Source organism: Dysidea avara, chromosome 11 (genome assembly GCF_963678975.1).
Source record: "Dysidea avara chromosome 11, odDysAvar1.4, whole genome shotgun sequence".
Taxonomy (NCBI): domain Eukaryota; kingdom Metazoa; phylum Porifera; class Demospongiae; order Dictyoceratida; family Dysideidae; genus Dysidea; species Dysidea avara.
Genome location: NC_089282.1, coordinates 1310893 through 1330641, shown reverse-complemented (window position 1 = coordinate 1330641; position 19749 = coordinate 1310893). Strand labels below are relative to the sequence as shown.

Below are 19749 nucleotides of genomic sequence, written 5' to 3'. Positions count from 1 at the left end.
GACGCACAGCTGGTAATTGGATAGCGATGACCACAACAACGTGTAAACACCATAGTAACTCCAACACTTATACATTTTCACTATCAGGTGGTTTGGAAACCTTATTAATTTGTTCAAACAAGGCATTTTATAATTGTATTTCCAACACTGGCAACACATTACATGTTTCTGCCAGAGTCTTCATGAAATAATAGCCTAGTTACAAACAACAAGTGTCACAATAGATTGCAGCCTCCTGCAGATGACGTTTTGGTGACCATTTGAGGTTGTTCTCCCTTAGCAACACTGCGTACCATTTTCACAACCTGGTAATAGAAATATATTTGTGCTAGTATCTTTTATTACAACATTACTTACAGAAGTCACATTTGGGAAATCTCCTGTAGATTGCTTAGAGAAAATCAGAGTCTCGTTGACAAACACCTCAAAGTCACCTGTATAATAAACCGTGAAGGTGAAGGCAATTATCTTGTTGATGTTAAAAAACTCAACTTACCAGACTTGGCTATGGCTCCATTTACTTTAGCAGTTGGCACTTCAGAACGTATCTGATCAGCCAGGTAGTTGTACCGAGAAGAGTAGCCTCATCCACCACTGGATTACACCATAAGAGATATGTTTACTCATGGAATATTAACACACTATTAACATCTGGAATCTTAGCCATGACACTAGGCTTATCACCACAGCACCCACCTACATTATTCACACTTATCAACAAAAAAGTCTAATTGTGACCAGAACCAACCACCATTGCATAGCACCCAAGCTGAAAATTAATAGCGCTGAAATGTAGGGTTTCTAACCACAGCAATTATTTCTCGAATTATTCTCCAAAAATCATCTGACTAAAATCAGGTCAGTCAATTTACTAACATTACAAACTAACCAGTAGTTGATCTGAACGTCCACAGACATGTTGTATCGCACACCTGGATATCGCAACGTGAAGGTGACAAGAATTAGGGGGTTGATTAGAAGTTGCAGTGACGTAAGCGTTTTTAGGCGCCAGGTGTTCTCTAATTAGAAATTACCGAGCGCGCGAATTGCAATTGAAAAAAGCGTAGATAGAAGAGTCTTAAAGTTAGTACCTTTTTCATTTGTACGAATCGCTACAAGTAATGTTACAGGGAAGATGTCAAAGAAAGCTTTGAAAGAAAACATCGTATGTGAATGGGGCGCCCCAGCAATATGCGGCTCTGAATTTGGCACAGTCAATGAAGCAACCCTACACATGCGCGAACATCTACTTCTATGTCGTGCCCCTAATGCTACCTATCAGTGCTCATGGCGGGATTGTGGGTGGAGCACACAAAATTTATCAGAATTTCATCGTCACAGCTTATTTCATCCCTTCCACACGTACCTGAAATATGTCGGCAGTGAGTGGCAAAAGAGACGTCAACTTCCTGACTGTGGACTAGACCCTAGTATGTCCAACATTCTACCAAGTTTTGATAAGGAGTTGGAGTGTCTGTGGTCTGGCGGAAAATGTGGAGATAAGTTTGACTGTGTCAGTGACTTTTATGACCATGTTGCATCACACTGTTCAACTGAAATGAAATGTCAGTGGTCAGGTGAGTTTGAATTATGAAATAATTACTGAATGTACACCATTCCTACTGATATTACTATACTACATATAGACCTGAAACTCTTACAAAGTTGTATATACCAAGTATTGTCATTGACATTGAGTAAGGGTTTGTTCTGTCTGAACTGAATTGAACTATTTACCAAGAAGCTCCATCATGGGCCATTGGTATTTTGGCATAACTATTTATACTGTTTTGTAGCCAAGGTGAATATGTTAATAAGATGTTAGAATGTGAAGTGTATAGCCAGCCTGTAAAGGTTTCACTTTTACATTGTAGAAATCTTTGATGGTACATTGTCACATGTTTCTAATGGTTGTCTCACTCATGTCATACAATTTGTTCATTATGTAGTAATGAAGACATTTATATGGCACATCTAGTAGTGAGATACTGTGTGGGAAGGTTGTTGTCCATGTTTGGTGGCCTATGTTGTGTGTATGGCTAGATCATTTCATAGTTAGTTGTGCCAACTAAGGCCTTCATTATTATGTAATACCATACAATTACAATACTAGTATTACAAAATGTCTGCTGACAATGTTGAGATTTCACTGCCATTACTTTAGGCTACATTTCATTTAGTGTCTGTTCTAATTTTAGTGTTGCTGGAACAACACTATAATTACTTGGGAAGTGTGTCTTATGTGTTTACTAAAACAATGATCTACATCTGTAGATTGCTCATTTACTGGTAAGAGCAAGTACAAGCTAGCAGAACACATGCAGACACACACCCAGGAGAAGACTGTGGCATGTCCGGCATGCGGAGGACTCTTCTCTTGCCGGTCACGGTTCAAGGACCATCTTGAGAGACAGGTGGAGGTTAACAAATACACTTGCAGTTATTGTGGAAAAGGTTTTATGAATGAAAGACTTCTTAAGGAACATGTCAGGAATCACATCAACATTATAAAGTGTCCAAAGTGTGACCTCACAGTAAACTCACAAGGAAGGTTGATGCAACATTTGAAATGGAGACATGGTGATCTGTGTGAGCATGTTTGCAAGATCTGCCACAAATCATTCAAGTCATCCAATAACCTACGCAAACACATGGATATACATGGGACGTCTCTACTGGTCTGTGGAGCTAATGGCTGTAGTTATGTCACCAATAGTCTTGGTTGTCTGCAACGTCACCAGCAGGCCATGCACAGTGACACAGGCAACATGTATGGCTGTCATGTGTGTAATGCTCAGTACAGTCGAGGACAATCTCTGACTAAACACTTGATCAATCAACATGGCTTCAAGTACCCGCCTGGGCATTATCGGTTCAGGTGAGAGAGACCAGTGATTAGTTACAATTTGATCCTTACAACACACATCATGAATAATATCAACAGTCTAGCACAGCCATATAAGGGCAGACAAACTGGCTCGGCTTATCTCTGCATGTGTATGTATACAATGATGGAAGTCATTACCACAGTGTGGCAGGTGTTTGTGTGGGTGTAGGTTACAACTGAAACTATCTTGTGTCACTGCTAACTAGTTGTTATGTGTGTTACAGGTATATCACCAGTCTTGATGGAGTTAAGAGATTGCAGACAGTACGACTTGTTGATGTTAGCACGATGGAAGAGGATGGGTTACAACAACAAGGGACACCTGATAACATTTCTGCAGATGAGAATTAAGTAATTCATTATTATTTTGTTGTGTGAACTGTGGTGGGTGGTTTTGTGGCAACACTAAACACACAATTGTATGTCATTTGCATCATGGAGTTTGGATCAGAGATATAGGATGACTTCATTCCGGTATGCTCCTCCTGTTAGTCAACAACAAGTTATCGGGTAACACTATCTTTTCTTGCTGACCAAAAATTGAAATCCAATCTCATCTCGAGCAATCCTGTGTACCTCATCATAACATAGTTCAATAGATAACTCATTCGGCATATCAGCAAAGTGGTACAGTAAAGGACCTGATTGAAAACATTACATTTCACTTAAGAACAAAAGAGTGTGAGTGTGACTTTGTGGGTACCCATTACAGGATGGCTTCATGGTTCTGTGTAATATTAGCAGCTGAAGCCAACACACTGGATTGCATTGTGAAACACTTTCATTATATTTAACAACATTAGAATGACCAGATAATCACAGCTAGCAGCCACAGCCCAGTAATAAAGTTATCCCACCACATCTAACCACAGCTTACATAGGGATGCCCAATACTCCAGGAAGAGATGTAATATTCTTTTAAAGTGGTCATTGTTCCAATTGTTATTTTCCTGTGAAATACTACAGACAGGAAATTCCACTCACCAAAGTTAATCCAATATCCTCCAGGCTTGAGGATGTAGAAAATGTTTTCCAAGTATGCAACGATATTGTGGGCAGTGTCCATAAAGTAACAAGTGGCAACACAGTCCCATTCATCTGTAATAACACACGACACTCATCCAAAACAGCTTTGTGACATTATATACAACAATCGTCAAAAGTGGTATCACACTTGAGACAAACCCACCTTTGCTACAAGTAATAGCCTTTTCTCTTCATAAGCTGAGATATTTTAGTACGTTTTATTTTTGAAAATATAAAAGCACAACATATGTGCACACACACAACACACCACACAAACAATTTTATTGTTTTAGTTTCACCACTTATAAATAATTACATAATCTGGCCAAGCAGACCTGGGAATGGTGTAACAAGCATTACAATTAGGGAGGTAAACAATGACTTAATTAGGTCACTGCTGTTTAGCACAATCAAATGAACCAATTAGAAACAGTGATAGAGTGTAAAAGATCGTAGGCAGTGTTGGGTAAGCAGGTAACCAAACAATAGTAGTTGTGGCTATGTGAATTGTAATGCATGACATGATGACAAAGACATACCTGGTCTTGTGTAGACTTCAAGAAAGTCACCAGCAGCCATCGAGAATAATCCGTAACTAGGAAGATCTGTTGGCACTACATCAGGAATCTTAACTCCACACAGTTGGTGATGATATGACATGCTGTTGTTAAAGTGTAGTAGCCAAGGATGTATAGTGATCATGTTAGCCTCCTTGACCCTGAGAGTAATATACACACGGGAAGGAAATATTAACGTTGTTTATTACTGCATCAAAGATTACTGCTTCCTTTATGGGACTACTATCCTATAACAATATCCCGTATTATTAGTAAGCAAACCTGTTAGTATATATTACATTGTATCCGATAGACAGAAATACTGTTACACAAAAGGGACACAATCTAATGGCACACACCATTAAACACAATTCCTTATACTAGTGATATTATACTGAAATGTTTTATTATACACTACACGTCCTGTACAACATGATCATGACACCAAACAGTCACTATCTAATCACATATACAATTGTAGCAAAACATGACAACCAAAATAAAATTGTTAGCTGAATATTGACACAACAGATACCAACACACACACACTCACTAACTCATTCAAGATGTAGTGGGAGCTGAACAGCATATACATACTGAACTCGTTGCCTTGACAACAGTACCCTGAGGGGAGATACATACAGTACTCTTATTAAAAGAAAATGCAGTGGACAGTAACACTGATTATTTTTTTCTGCAATAAAGGTTCTATTATAGCCAGACCTGGGACAGTGCTAGTGGGACCAAAATTTCTGTCCATGTAATGAAGCTGGTTTAGTTGAGAGAAGCTTCACTACACACATACTCACCAAGTTGTGCTATTTCCCATGCTAGTCTACCCAATCCGGCTCCAGGTACTAACACATTGACTTCTGAAGGGACACTACAGGACATTAAGTAACTCATTTCCTTACACCATAACAACTAAACACACAGGTTATTTCATAAATACAGGATTTGTGGACCAGTTAAGTATTAAAGGTATGACACATACCATTTATCTGGTGGAAATCTTTCTTTGATTTCATCAATGATTGGCTTGTAACAAGTATCCCTTTCTGCTTGACCCTGTGTGTCAGTAATGACAACATAACCATTACACTAGTTGTCATGGTAACCTACTTCAGAACTCCAATCCCGGTAGAACTGCTTTATGGTTGTCTTCACTTTCTCCATGTCAAAACCAGATGCCAGTTGCTGCTGGAAGCCACCTAACATCTTGGTCAAGCGTTGAGAAAGAAATGACCAATCATATTACAATGTAGGGTGCAGCCAAAACAGTGACAACAAACAAATGTTGAGAAAGAGTGACATTATTTAGACTACCACAAACTAAGCCACACATATCCTATAGATCAGCCAGTTACAATGAAGAGGCTGAGACTAAGTCTATTGATGTTACCATTTAATGTATCAAATTTCTTAGGTGGCCAACTGGTAATTGGTCTACACAAACTAGGATGGTTTCAATAAATTCTTTATATATTGTGGTTCTTGGAATTCAGTGGAAGTAAAGAACTCCAAGAACTCAACAAGACAATAGGAAAAATACCACTAAATTAAGAGCAATGTTTACTAACTAGTCTACATGAATATGATTTACACAACTTCATTTCTAAAAGTAGAAATTCTTTATAACAAAACAGACAGCTGATTCCTAACCTTATGAGGCACACTTGGCTAGGATGCCATTTTTTTGTGATGTAATTGGTCAGTGAGAGATAAGGTCTTCCTTATAGTTGTGATACAACACGTTTACTGATTGCACATATTCAGAAATACAAAAGTAGTGTGATTCAACTAACTGGGTACTTACGTTATATAACAGCACATAGCTTAAACTGAATATTATCAACCACCCACGTGTTCTAGTAAATTTTAAGTTTTGTGTACAAAATTAAAATTTCACTCTATCACGACTACACACATGAACACTGTTTGTGATGTATCACACACTACCACCACATATCTCGGTGAAGAGGCAAACAGTGGTCAAATGTGATGCTAGTACAAGATATGGTCCATGACTTAACTGGGTCAGGTATTGTAATGCTGGGATCATCTTCAAACATGCCTGCTGCTTTGTCCACTATGGTCTTTACAAACAGGTGGTTAGTTTCTACAGTGGCTCTAACAGTTGCTAGGTGTTGTGCATGTCCAGTTAACATCTTCTGGTGACGACTGGGCAACTTGTGGTAGTTGTCTAAAGCACGTGAGACACGTTGCAAAGCGTGCGCCCTGTCCGAGATGCATTAAAATCACACCAGCTGCAACTGGGACTGGTACCTGTACGAGAGAAAGGCGTTTATGACTCTTTGAACGTGCGCCTTTTCTTGAGCAATCTCTTCTTCTGTAAAGTCTCTTGTCCATTCTCCAGTTGGATCACTACCTGCCATCGTATACTTTCCGTATGCTCTCCGTTTTCGTGTATTGCTCTAATAGAACGTTCGCATTCCGTAATAAAGGATAGCAACGGTTGCTATGGTGTACGTCACTCACGCTAGCTCGCGAACATCACGACGCGGATGAGTTCCAAGCGTAAAGAAGTCTATTGGAGTGTGGATAGCTCGCCAGCTGTTAAGATAAATGTATCGGCAAATGGTAAGAGATCTTTTCTAAATAATGCCCTCCAAATTGATTTGGATATCTACTTCAATCAGACGTCCCCACCAAACCACCTTCAGTAGGTACCAACATACAGACAGCAGAACGTCATAAGAAGAAGACATCAAGTCAGTAGCTAGCTATGTACCTCACACAAATGATCATACTATGATGTACAGGACGTTCAACATTAAAGACACTATGTGCTGAAGATAAACACAAAGTAAGGTTGTTGATTGAAGATCTGGCTAAGACTGGAGCTGAGAAGGATGCAATTGAACTTCTACTGAAGAAAGAGAGAAGTGAATTTGATGGAAAGTTGGCTCATCTTCAGCTAGAACAACAAAGTCTACTAGAAGAGCGAAGAAGTATCCTTGAAACTTATAAAGAGGAGGAGTTTGACAGTGGAAATATTTGGCAGAGTTATGTAATTACATAGAAAAATGGCTAATTTTGTTTTGGTGTTAAACATGTAGTTTTGTGTTGTGACTTTGCCACATTTTCCCATGGTCAAAGTTTCTATGCATGTGTTAGTGTCTGTTTATTACTTAACTGGTGATGAACATGACTTGAAAGAAGCTTACAAGAATCAGAACTCAAATTACAAGCCATCAGATCTCATAACAACAAGGTGAGTTATTGTTGTCCATTATGACTGTGATAATTATAACACAATCATTAAGAATATCATAAACTAATCTTGATAAAAATAATGACCTTGCCTATCATCTGCTAAAGTTGATCAAATGGTACGGTTGAGAAGTGTAGTTGTGGCATAGATTTATACACTAGTGAAGTAAACTAGTTAATATGAGATGACATCCTTTAGCATTTTAGTGTTGAGTAGTTTTGAGATCACAAGATGAATGGTGATGCATGATCAACCTTCTCTGGTATCAACCTTCTCTGGTATCAACCTTTCCTTTCAATGCTATTTTTGGCTATTACTACAGCACTTATGGGTTCCTGGTATATTGCAAAACTGTAATTACTTTCGAGATAATAAAATTGTTGTAATAAAGTGGTTTTCATTTCAGTGAATCCATGAAAATCCCCAAATGTGTACAAAATGATGTACCTAATGTAGCTACCTGTTTAATAAGGTCGTGGCCCACAGGTGACCAGTAACTCTTACTTTATTTGTGCTCTCTACTGATACCTGGTTATCATTGTTGCAACAGAGAACTTTGACAGAAGCAAAGATTGACATTTGCATAAGCTCGTCAATGAAATGGGCACTTAACAAAAGTACATGTTTAAATCCATGAGTTTGTGATTTTTGTCGAGCTGATAAAGTGAGCATTCATCAACTATTTCTTCCATCAAAGTTCTCTGTTGTGCAATAGCCCAGTGTTTATCAATTTATTATCTCCTTGCTGTACAGACTGGACAGGACATTCCTGTTTATCGCTCTGCTCCTGTTGCACCACACCTCCAGTGGTCACATGGTCACCCAGCCCCACCTACTAAATTTATTAATATGGATCATGGACTAAACTACCCGTTGGGTGATGATGTAATAACACGTCAATCATCGTCATCAACTGTATCATCATTATCATCAATTACCTCACCGTTACATCTCAGTGATATTACTACTGCACCTCAACCGCCAGCTAGCACTGCTGTATCGCAGCCACGCCCAGCAGCCAACAGTAAAGCCTCCCCATTGGCTAGTACCCAGCCTCACCCACATCTTGCATACAGCAGCAGCAGTTGTATTGATACGGCCACACAGACGGTGGTGCATACTGGCGTACAGACAGAATTTTACCATACTACTCCAGTAACTACTATACCAGTACAACCATCACAACAAAGTGTCACCTCATTAGCTGTTAGCTCTCAGGAATATAGCAAGATGGAACAATTGATGGCTACAGCACTACTGAATGCTAAAGACACTATTAACACAATAGAGACATTATCGCAATCATTGTTATTAAAGAATGTTAGTAGAGAGGCTTCCCTTACTGTGATGCCGCCAGGGAGCTACTCACAACATGTGACTTATTCTCAGGATGTGACTAACAATCCAGTAGTGAGTATGGCTACTGTTCAAGATGTGGTTAATAATCCAGTAGTAGTGAATATGCGTGGTGTGACTAATAACCCAGCAGTAGTCAACACACACAGTGTGACTAATAAACCAGTAGTGACTATTACACAGGAACAGTCAGCTAATACTCAAGAAAATGATCACCTTCAGAGCACCCTCATAACTCCTCCCTCATCATCACATGCAAATCACATGGCCACACCTCCTCAACACAACTACACACTATACAATGATGTCACTCATCTGACTGAAGATGACTCTTACAGGTTAGTAACCATAACTTGACATAATCCAGACACTTAGTTACGATCCCAAAGTATCCGTTAGTGTTGGAAAATCAGGACACTACTGGTTGGTCCCAAGGTGTCAGTATTACTGTTAGTGTGGACACTTGAGGACGCCTACATAATCCAGACACCTAGTTAAGGTCCCAAAGTATCCCTTAGTACATAAACTGACCTGGATAATCAGGACACCTTGATAACGAGGACATTCAAGTTGGTCCCAAAGGTATCCATATTGTATGGTTCCACCATTATCCTCCATATGGTTTTTAGGACAGTCTTAGATGTGATGTTTGTGTCATTCCAAGTGCCTTATAGCTTATTTGGTAGATAACTGAAGTTTGCCAAAACAAATCCACCAAGTTGAAAGTTCAGACACTCTAGGGTCTCCTAATAAGGTAGTAGTCACATGTTTGGCTTGTAGGTTAATAACATGTTAAGTGACTTAATTTGTCAGCTCATATGGGTACATTGCTGATTGATGACATGTTAACTCAATGACTTGTTGTACACATAACCTTGTAACCAGGAATGTTGTCTAGGTGTAAACGTACAACTACTAAACCATTGTGACTTTCAGTTTTGTAATGTGTATAGTGTAGCCAGTGGAATTTGGTTGTTTGGATATGTACATCAGAACACCTTGGGACCATGTTGAATTAAGTGTACTAATTTTTGGGGTGTAAATTGTGTACTAAGGGGTCTATGGCTAGATGTGTGTACACTACTACAAAAAGACAAGTGTTCTGTTTTAGTACAGCATGTATAATTCTTTCACCAGGGATGATGAGCTCCAGTTGGAAGATTTAGCGGCTACCCTCAACAGCACGTTAGCTCCCAGTAGCTGGCACCACAGTAACTATTTTGATGATGTGTCCTATATAATGCCCACCACTCCACATAGAACAAGACATTCAAATGTTACCACAGCCACTCAGCCAGTTGGAAAACGCCTTCTCATTGGCCAAACTGACAGTGAAATTCTAAAAGATCTCTTTTTTATACAATGAAAACATATTATATACAAATGTAAAAATATATCTAGTGCAGAATTCATATGTGCAAATGGAAGGGGTACATTGGTACAGAGTTATAATTTAGTATAACTGGAACGATATGGTTTGTTAATTCCAAACACATTTACTATAACACAAGAACATAATCTGTTCGTGCCTCTCACAATAAAGTTGTGTTTGTCTGCCTTGCTAACTGCTGGTAGTGCCATGGTGCAGATCCCTCCCGTGAACAAGCACACGGCTACTATTAGAATTGGCAGTGTAGGTGATGAGTTGTAGAACGATCCAAATGTGACAATGCCACCGATTGCAGCGATACGTCCAACTGCAGCTTGAAACCCCATAGCTGTGGACCTAAAGGATGGATAGCACAGCAGTATTATATCCTGTTATATTTGCATTTATAAAACAACACCATTTTTATCAAGCTTCTCACGAAAATTGCAAAAACTTTTTTCCAAAAAATCCCACTATACAGTAGCTAGCTCACAAGCAACTGTTTTGGTCAGTAATTTTAAAGATTGCTAAACAGCTTCATTCAGTATAGAAACACAGGTGGGGATAAGTTTACATGGCCTAATTTAATTTTGTTGTCAGCCACAAACATAATGTAACTGTCAACAAAGAAATGAGGTTATATACAGCTAGACTTGTGGCATTTAATGTTCTTTACTTGTTGGAACATTCCCTTAATGTTTGTTACTACTTCAACATGTCACTCATGTGTGACTGTTGAGTGACTGTTCAATTGTTGATACTAGACAGTATTAGAACACTGAAACTCTATAATCATTAGCCCTACTTGACAATAGATGCTATTCGTGATCAAGTTTTGTTGATCAACTTATTTGCAATAATTAAACAATGATTAGTAACACATGTGCAAATTACTGAGGACAATAGATAACATAAACCAGGAGAATTTTGTGCTGCAATTGAAAAGCAGCAATTATACACTTGTATGACAAAATTCTGGCAATTTTCACAGGTATTCAGTATAAAGATGAAGGTGTTTTGATCATCAATAATACCAAAAGATTGCAAGTCACAAAGCTTGTTAGCAAACACAAGAAATTTCTGCTAGCCTAATCTTTAAACATAGAAAGTAAACGGACTATATAAGTCTTCATGTAAACAACAATGAAGCTACTCACCATTGGTGGAATATTTTGGTCACACATGCATGCACAGACACTCACACAACACTACACACACCATTAAGAGACACACACCATTAAGAGACACACACAAACAAGTATGTCAACTAATAGATCACTCTACACACAAACTGAGTGATAATTTAAAACATTTTAATTCACTCAAAACAGTTTACACATGATTGAGGTAACAAGTGGGATATAGCCTCTGACATCATCAACTGTGATGTCAGAACTGTTGTGCTTACTTAGTCAGATTTGACAATCACAGATCTATGATACTTATTCACAGTCGATTTGTCCTTCTGTCAAAGTGTCTACATACAGTACGATACTCTAATCAGTAACTGCTCAAGGGGGGAATGACACATTTACAGCATTATTGGCAGTATGAATTTATGGAATTTCGTTTGCTGATTACTTCAACACCTCGAAATATGAAAACCTTAGGCTAAATACATGTAAAGATACTGGAATACAGAACATCATTACAAATTTATTGTCTGCACTAATTTCTGTCTATTTGCTACTAATACGGAAGCCATGATAAGAACTTTAAGCAGTGATGGAAGTGACGATGTCACTACCCATAAGATATGTAAAACAATTTTGTGTAGAACATAACTGTAGTTACTGTAAATTCTTCAAAGGTTAAACCTTATATTTTATTTATTAAGGCTTTACAGCACAAGTGCTAAAGGTCTGTAGACACCTGGTCCTACAGCCTGTTTAAAGCTGTTATATTAAGTATGCTTGATAAGTTGGAGAAAAGAGAAAATCCATGAACTGGACCTGGGTAGCCTTGAACCTGCAGCCCCATCCGATTTACATACTTTCAATGATTTCACAATTTAAAATATATAGTTGTAAAATGTTTAGTGCTACATATATGTTTGCTCAGTTGAAATTTAGGCCATACATAGTGACAAACCTTAGTTCGGTAGGGAAGGATGAAGCGTTGAGTACGTTCAGAGCATTCCATCCAGCAATGGAGACACCGTTGAATACGCAGCTGAGAATGATCACAACATCTTCAGTAGCCTTCACCCACCATATGAAGAATACACTGATCCCAGACGTTAGCATACTGCCAGCTATAAGAGGATAACATTCTCAATAAGTGACCACCTTCTTAAGTGACCACTTGAACATAAACGGAGTGAAGTATGGCAGATGATACAACCTAATTGATGAATACATTTTAAAAAGGCTTTCATGAAATCCTTTTATGACAACATATGTTCATGCTTTGATCACCAAATTTGTCACATCTCCCATTTGTGGATGGATACCATTCTCCACCAGATGCTATCAAACCATAATGGGTAATTGTATCAGGTAGTATGAGACATGCCCAAATAAGGTGTCACCATTTTACAGGAGGTGTGGTGATGAACAGTTATGACATCACAACCAGGAGGAAATTAATTTCCTATTTTACATGGCTTCATATAAATATCATTATTGTTTAAACCATGAGATAATCAGTACAGGGTACTTTAACTACTCAATGACCATGCTATTTCATCATTCATTTTCACATCACATTGTCTATACATCAAACAAATGGACCTCATTTATGGCAAGTTGATAGGTAGCTAAAATTATCCCCAAGCAATCACTGTCATTCACACAATAATAATCATCTACCAAAGAAGCCTTTTCATTATTAACGTGTTAACAAATTTGGTGGGAAAACTGTAGGACAAAGTTTGAAGTGAAAGCTTACACCTGGCTGCTAGTGGAAAGACAAAACACCACATTATAATTTGTAATTTGTAGCCCTTACACAAGATGGACTAACAACAGATTAAAGGCTCCATCGTGTTCTACCAGATGTGTCAACCATAACCATTTCATACAAACTTACACACACTTTTAATATCCACGTTTTCTTATATTTATGTGAAAAAGTCAAAACTTGCACCTTGGATACAAATATATGGACTATGAAAATACTGTCTAGCAGAAATCTTGGCTCATTCTTACTACAATAAAGAGGGTCCTCTTTCAGAGGTAGAAATGTATGAACCAGAATTGTTGGGACTGTCTTGGTTACAGTTTTGTTTTGTAACCATAATGGAGAGTTTTAAAGAAGTTTAATGGTAATATTAGTGTGACTGCTAACAGGTCATGACGGCAACAAAAAAAATTAAAACAATTTTTGAGATTTTTTAATTAACATTTGATATCACAAAGATATTCAGTGACATCATCTTACTCAACAGCAGTTTCCCTCCAATAATGTTGATCACAACAACTCCTAGGAAGTTGCCTGGTACACTGGCAGTTGCTTCATACAAACTATCCTTATATGGTTTTACGTCGGTGTTGGTACAGTTATTGTAGTCATCATCATCAGTGGAATTTTTAGGTTTATTCTCATCAATGACATGTTTGAAGTATTCTGGGAACCACAACTGCAGCCCGTAATACCTATTATGATATGTGTATTACAGTAAATAACTTCATTAATATGGCCACTATTAGGACCACAATATATGACCTAGAAATATTGTTTAATGCCATACAGCTGTATCAATACCAAATATTCAAATGCGCGAATTAGTATGTCAAGTGTGTCCCAAACCTTCTTTCAGCCACCCCAACACAACACATAGTTTATCCATACTTTTTGTGAATGGACAAAAAGGATTTGAGTCATGTTCTTACATCCCTATACACACAAAAGCCAACACATGATGGGGTGATGGTGCATGATCGATTTCCTCTGATGTAAACACAACACAATTACATAAAACACCAAACAAACATTACTTGCCAGACAGTGTGGGGTCTGCACTCTCACAATGCACTCAACATAGAACAAAGACATTTACCTGGGTTTTTTTTTGGAAACTACCAAGTTAAATCAGCCCTAGGATTCAAACAAACCCCACAAATGACGGAATGGTAGTTGTAAGTGATAAATGATCACACATCAACATCCATCACATGATCTCAAACATTTGACACCAGTTATTATAATAATGTGCAACCTGTACATGCTGTGTACGGATACACCGCAACACATGACATTCCTAGCTAAGAAGCAAGTGCTACATTATATCCATACATACTTCTAGTTAATGTGTTAAGAGTGTTTCCGACATCAACACCAGGCTGTATCACAACATGTCTTAGGATTATGACTGATGCTGTGTTAGCTAATTGTGTACACATTATGGGTAGTGAGATGTGTACAGTGTTTGCAGACAGAAGGGGGAGTGGCTCACCCATATGATAACGTAAACATGATGATCACCAATACTACCGTACGTCTGATAAACTCCTTCGAGAACAACTTCTTTGTAGTATTGAATATCTGTAACAACACCAGCAGTGATTACCACAAGGACAGAGTATTTACAAGTGGAACCTGATCCTGATATGGAAACCTTGGAATAATAATGTCTTGATTATCAAGGTGTCCTGATTTTCCAGGTTGGTTTATGTACTAAGGGATACCTTGGGACTTTAACTAAGTGTCTGGATTATGTAGGTGTCCTCAAGTGCCCATATTAATTTTCTCATCATGCTAGTCAAGTATGTCACCATGAGAAAAAATAGACATTAAGGGGACAAGACTTCCTATATGATAAATTGATTGACATCAATAAAATAATTGCCCAGTCCCAATGAGACATCTGAGACAGGTGTGGTTATGACATCACAGTAACACAAGAGTTTCAAACAATTTTCAATTCCTTTCAGTTTCACAATTTACAACCATTGAATAATCCCACCAGTGATAGGTCATGTCGAACTTTCTATGGCAGATAATTTTGATCAATTGTTTCCCATCACATCACTTTAACCCCACACACCTAACACTATTCAACTACTAGTCAAGTGCATATAAACTTTATAATAAAACATATGTTTGTAGCTTGCTGTTACCATTGACCTCCTGCTTCCAAATTTTGTGGATGATAAATGTACAAGCAACCAAGTGGGCTTTTGTGCATCATTCTAGTTATCACACACATACAGAATTATCGATCCAGGATAAAAACCACAAAAAAATATCTGTGAAATTATCCACACCGTCTCTCAACTTACATAGACAACTTTCATGCCAGCATCACGTAAAGCTCCCTTCACAGTTGAATCCAGGGTACCACCCCGCTTGCTAAAGGAAAGGTGTTCTTCTTCTTTGGAGATATCTATCTCGATGAAACTGCCAGCTGGTTTACGCTACAAACACAATTGGAGCTCAATATTAACGATACAACTAAATTTGAATTTATGTACAAACTGGGAATGAGCTAAACAGCTGATGTTACTCAATTTCTACATGCTTTTATGCAGTATTGCAAACAAGGGGAGTCACCGCTTGTGACCTTGTAACCCTTTAAACAGTGAAATTTGAACATGACTACCATGTACTGTAGTGTACAGAGTTGCATGTTCACTTGTCCATAGGATTCAATGTACTCCTGTGTACAAGCATGTTGATTTATTGATATTGGCTAAAGTAGGCATCACATTTGCATGATGACGATCCCCTCGTCTTTGCTTTATATTAGGACAATTTATTGTACTGATCCTTACTAGCTTGTAAAGCTTCTTTTAAGCTAGGGCTACTGACATCAATGGACCAAACAGCTTAAATCAATGCGAAGGGGAAAAAAGTGGATCCCCAGCTCCATACCTACAGATTCTCTAGCCAAGGTTCCTAATGTGGAGTTACCACTACTAGCTCCCTCCCTCACCTTATATCATATAGAGGGAAACTTTAGTGGGGGAATACTTTGGCAAATTTGGCAATATGTTACAAATTCGCAGTTTAATCCGCCAATTACTCCTAGTGCCTGATCTTTATATTAGGGCTGGGACGAATATTGAAATTTACCTTCGAATATTTGCTAATAAAACGTTCGAACATTCGAAGCTTCGGTGTTAGCTTTCAAGTTGTAGGTTTTCTTGTATTTATGCACATCCTTCTTAGGTTTTATCTTTCTAAACTTATTTAATAAGTTTGTAAGCATTTGTGCATAGCAGCAGTACTGAATGACGCGAACGATTGATTGCAAATGGGTGTGTCCGCTATACTGCAATCATGCACAGGTAAACACCAAGAAATGGCTAAAAGTACGCTTTCCATGTATTATCTATCACTTTATAAGGTGTTTTAAGGATGGTAGCAAGCTGAACTGCGATGGTATAAAAGTGGGCGTGGCACACAAAGATCGATCACGAAGAGACGAACATTGATTACGCAAGACGAATAAGCAGCTGCAATAAAGATAATCACGTTTTATTTGTAATTCTTTCGTAGACCATGAGTGCATTACGAAGCTTCGAAGGATACTTTTACAATCCAAAGTTTACTTAACCTTCGAACCCACGAAGCATTCGAAGCTTCGTCCCAGCCCTACTTTATATTAAGATTAAATTTGCCAAATGCAATTTAGCTTGCTATTCACCAAAGTTTCCCTCTATACAGTATATATTAGTAGGAACCTAGTGTGGAGACAAAGTTGAACCCAACTATTAATGCTAACTGCGGTTTGTCTGTTAAGCACAATGATGTCCTTTGCTGTCTGTATGAAGGTAAGTTTTTGGTGAGTTTGAGAGGCATAGGGTTGGAAGGACAGTAAAAGCGTCTTTCAACCCTTGAACTCACCAAAAACTTACCTTCATACAACTGGTGTGCTTTGTTCAGGTCTGTGTCAATAGGTTGTGGGTGACATTAACACCAACTGGTTGGCATTAATAGCCACTTCATATCCGTTATGATTGACTGGTGCACACACACACACACACACACACACACACACACACACACACGCACCCACGCACACACACAAACACACACACCCTGCCATAACAGAGAGAGTTGATTCTTGAAACAGTAGACAATGCCTTGGATAGTCTCTTCTGCTTCTTCATCTAACATAATAAAACACACACACACACAAAGTAAGGGAAGTGTACAAACTGAACACTTCTCTATAAATAGACTAAGAAGTTTTGGCTAATTACCAACAAAGAGGTTGTTGTCTGTCAGAAGTAAAAATTATGTAGCCAGACCTGAGGCATTTCTCATTGCGTCCTTAATTTTGAGAATTAAAATAGGCTTAACTGGAGACGTTCTCTGGCAGAACAATACCAGAACAAGGAAGTAGAAACTACTAAGCAACAAACCCACAGAACTTTTAGTAGAGTTTGACAAAGAAAATAATTTGTTTTTAGTGGTTAGTACAGCTTGTTTCGTTCCACTTGATATTTCCTAGTTCTGTTTTGTGTTCTGTATTTAGCTCACCACCTTCCACTAAAGGAAATGGTGTCTAATTTTATAGTGAGCTGCTAAAGTTCTAATCACTTTGAGGAAAGAAGATGGTCTAGATTACGAAGGAAAAATGAAAAGACATTTGGTCACTGTTACAGACTATACAGGATGAAAGATTGGCAGAACCAATCAGATTGCTTTTCACGCACTACAATCAGGTAAACGTGTTTTGACATCAAGCCATGCAGCCAATATTGACCTAAAATACTAATAGATTTGCTAAAGGTCTGCCATTTATGCTATGCTCCATGAAAGAATCTGGTTACCACTACCAGAATGTCACCAGAACTAATTAGAATATTTTGCATACTCAGCACCAAAACAAAAATCACTTTTTCACCTCGGCATAATTACCACACATCTGGCCATCACATTGTATTACACAACATCCTGTTCTCACATTTTTAAGAATGATTTTGAGAAAAGAAAAGAAACTCAAGTACTTAATTTGTTCATGTAATAAACGCAGGGACACAATTAATACCCAGTTGTTTAGGAAACTACCATACTATCATAATCCCCAATATTGTCTGGCATGAGGTTGCCTATTGGTCGACCCCAAGGTGTCCATTTGGAGCTTTCACTGTGCTTTATAAAGTAAAAAGAACCAAAAGATTTCTGAAACCGATACTTGATTTGCTATTATACAAATAGACAATGATTAGTTGTAAGCCCCATGCCAGTCAAAATTGAAACAGAATAAAATTCTTTGCCAGTGGTTGTGTATACAAAATGTGTGTATAGAACAGTGGAACCTCTCTTAGTGAACCAACAAAATTGACTCCCCTTTTCAGCAGCTAAAATGTATGAAACCAGACATGTTAGGGCCAAGATCACTGTTCGTTAATTTGTGTTTCTATTAAGTAGATAATGCAGGGCACACAAAAAGGTTCATAATAAATGTATACAACATATTTGACATTTACTAAACTATGCATGACTCACGAGCAGCAGAAATGATGGGCTTTCTGGTAGCAAGAACAGAAACAAGGCGGACGACAGACTTGGAATAGTACAGAGCATCGCAAACACCCGCCAGTTGTGGAAATCCAACCCAAACAGACGGAACTCAATGCAGCCCCTTGGTATCACCAGCCAGGCTAGCAACGCAGTGTATACTTGTCCAACAGTCCAAAACATTGAGAGAATTACGATGAAGGGACCTCGTTTCTTGTTTGAGAAAAACTCAGAAAAGTATGAAAAAATTACTGGAATGGAACCTCCAACCCTGTTTGTGATAGCACACATGAGGAATGCAGTAGGCAATGATGACATATTTACATACCCAATTCCACTAAATATCCTGAAGGTCAGGAACCATCCATAGCTTGGCATGAAGGCGGATACAAGACCTGCACAACCATTGAGCATTAACGAGTTGAGAAGACAAGTACGCCTTCCAACTGCATCCGCCCATCCTCCCCAGAAGTACCCTCCAATCATCATTCCTATGAAGATGCTGGCATCGAGCCAACCTTCCTTCTTCTTTGATAAATAAAGATCGTGTTCTGCGGCAGGACTGATAAATGATATACACAAAATTTCTACTGAGTCTGATGCTAAGGCCCATCCGGACACCAGTGTTAAAATAATGTGGAAGAACCCATACCCTATCGAGTCGAGAGTACTTGACAGTTTATTCAAATCACTTTTAGACTCCGTTTCGCCACTTAAGGAAGAATCTGAGTCACTCCTGTCCCGAAGATCGGTACTTTCTTCGATTCCTGTCATTCGCTTCTCCATTCTGGATAATACACACCTAGTGGGTGTGTATTATCCTATGACTTCTTCTCGCACGACATGAAAGGTAACTAAGGTGTTTGATCTCGTGCCGCCCAGCCGGTCACGCGCAAAACAGATTTCA

At 38.4% G+C, this 19749-nt stretch overlaps 4 protein-coding genes across 6 annotated transcripts; 2 read left to right on the top strand and 2 right to left on the bottom strand.

The window, feature by feature from the left end:
- Window positions 1-88: 88 nt before the first annotated feature.
- Window positions 89-9694, bottom strand: LOC136237556 (carnosine N-methyltransferase-like). 3 transcript variants are annotated; one of them, XM_066027743.1, is made up of 13 exons: window positions 6757-6917; window positions 6504-6708; window positions 5593-5688; window positions 5465-5538; window positions 5280-5353; window positions 5028-5094; window positions 4453-4631; window positions 3872-3985; window positions 3422-3528; window positions 890-3372; window positions 497-594; window positions 358-434; window positions 89-305 (listed from the first exon to the last, which is right to left on the bottom strand). In XM_066027743.1, exons 1-10 carry the CDS (start codon window positions 6864-6866, stop codon window positions 3250-3252), a joined length of 1149 nt encoding a protein of 382 aa, XP_065883815.1. In that variant the 5' UTR covers window positions 6867-6917; the 3' UTR covers window positions 89-305; window positions 358-434; window positions 497-594; window positions 890-3249. The 3 variants fall into 3 exon arrangements, with proteins under 3 accessions (XP_065883815.1, XP_065883816.1, XP_065883817.1); XM_066027744.1 differs by lacking the exons at window positions 6504-6708; window positions 6757-6917 and adding an exon at window positions 9593-9694; XM_066027745.1 differs by lacking the exon at window positions 6504-6708 and having other exon boundaries at window positions 6757-6910.
- On the top strand, window positions 820-3373 carry LOC136237555 (histone H4 transcription factor-like). Its single transcript, XM_066027742.1, has 4 exons — window positions 820-1083; window positions 1131-1577; window positions 2275-2878; window positions 3112-3373. Exons 2-4 carry the CDS (start codon window positions 1136-1138, stop codon window positions 3236-3238), a joined length of 1173 nt encoding a protein of 390 aa, XP_065883814.1. The 5' UTR covers window positions 820-1083; window positions 1131-1135; the 3' UTR covers window positions 3239-3373.
- Window positions 6758-10473, top strand: LOC136237552 (uncharacterized). Its single transcript, XM_066027736.1, has 6 exons — window positions 6758-7071; window positions 7131-7202; window positions 7254-7443; window positions 7642-7705; window positions 8459-9399; window positions 10199-10473. The coding sequence occupies exons 1-6, from the start codon at window positions 6996-6998 to the stop codon at window positions 10425-10427; spliced, it is 1572 nt and encodes a 523-aa protein (XP_065883808.1). The 5' UTR covers window positions 6758-6995; the 3' UTR covers window positions 10428-10473.
- LOC136237550 (synaptic vesicle glycoprotein 2C-like) lies at window positions 10388-19744 on the bottom strand. Its single transcript, XM_066027734.1, has 8 exons — window positions 19171-19744; window positions 18831-19113; window positions 17414-17485; window positions 15653-15787; window positions 14827-14915; window positions 13812-14026; window positions 12522-12684; window positions 10388-10787 (listed from the first exon to the last, which is right to left on the bottom strand). Exons 1-8 carry the CDS (start codon window positions 19626-19628, stop codon window positions 10508-10510), a joined length of 1695 nt encoding a protein of 564 aa, XP_065883806.1. The 5' UTR covers window positions 19629-19744; the 3' UTR covers window positions 10388-10507.
- Window positions 19745-19749: the final 5 nt, after the last annotated feature.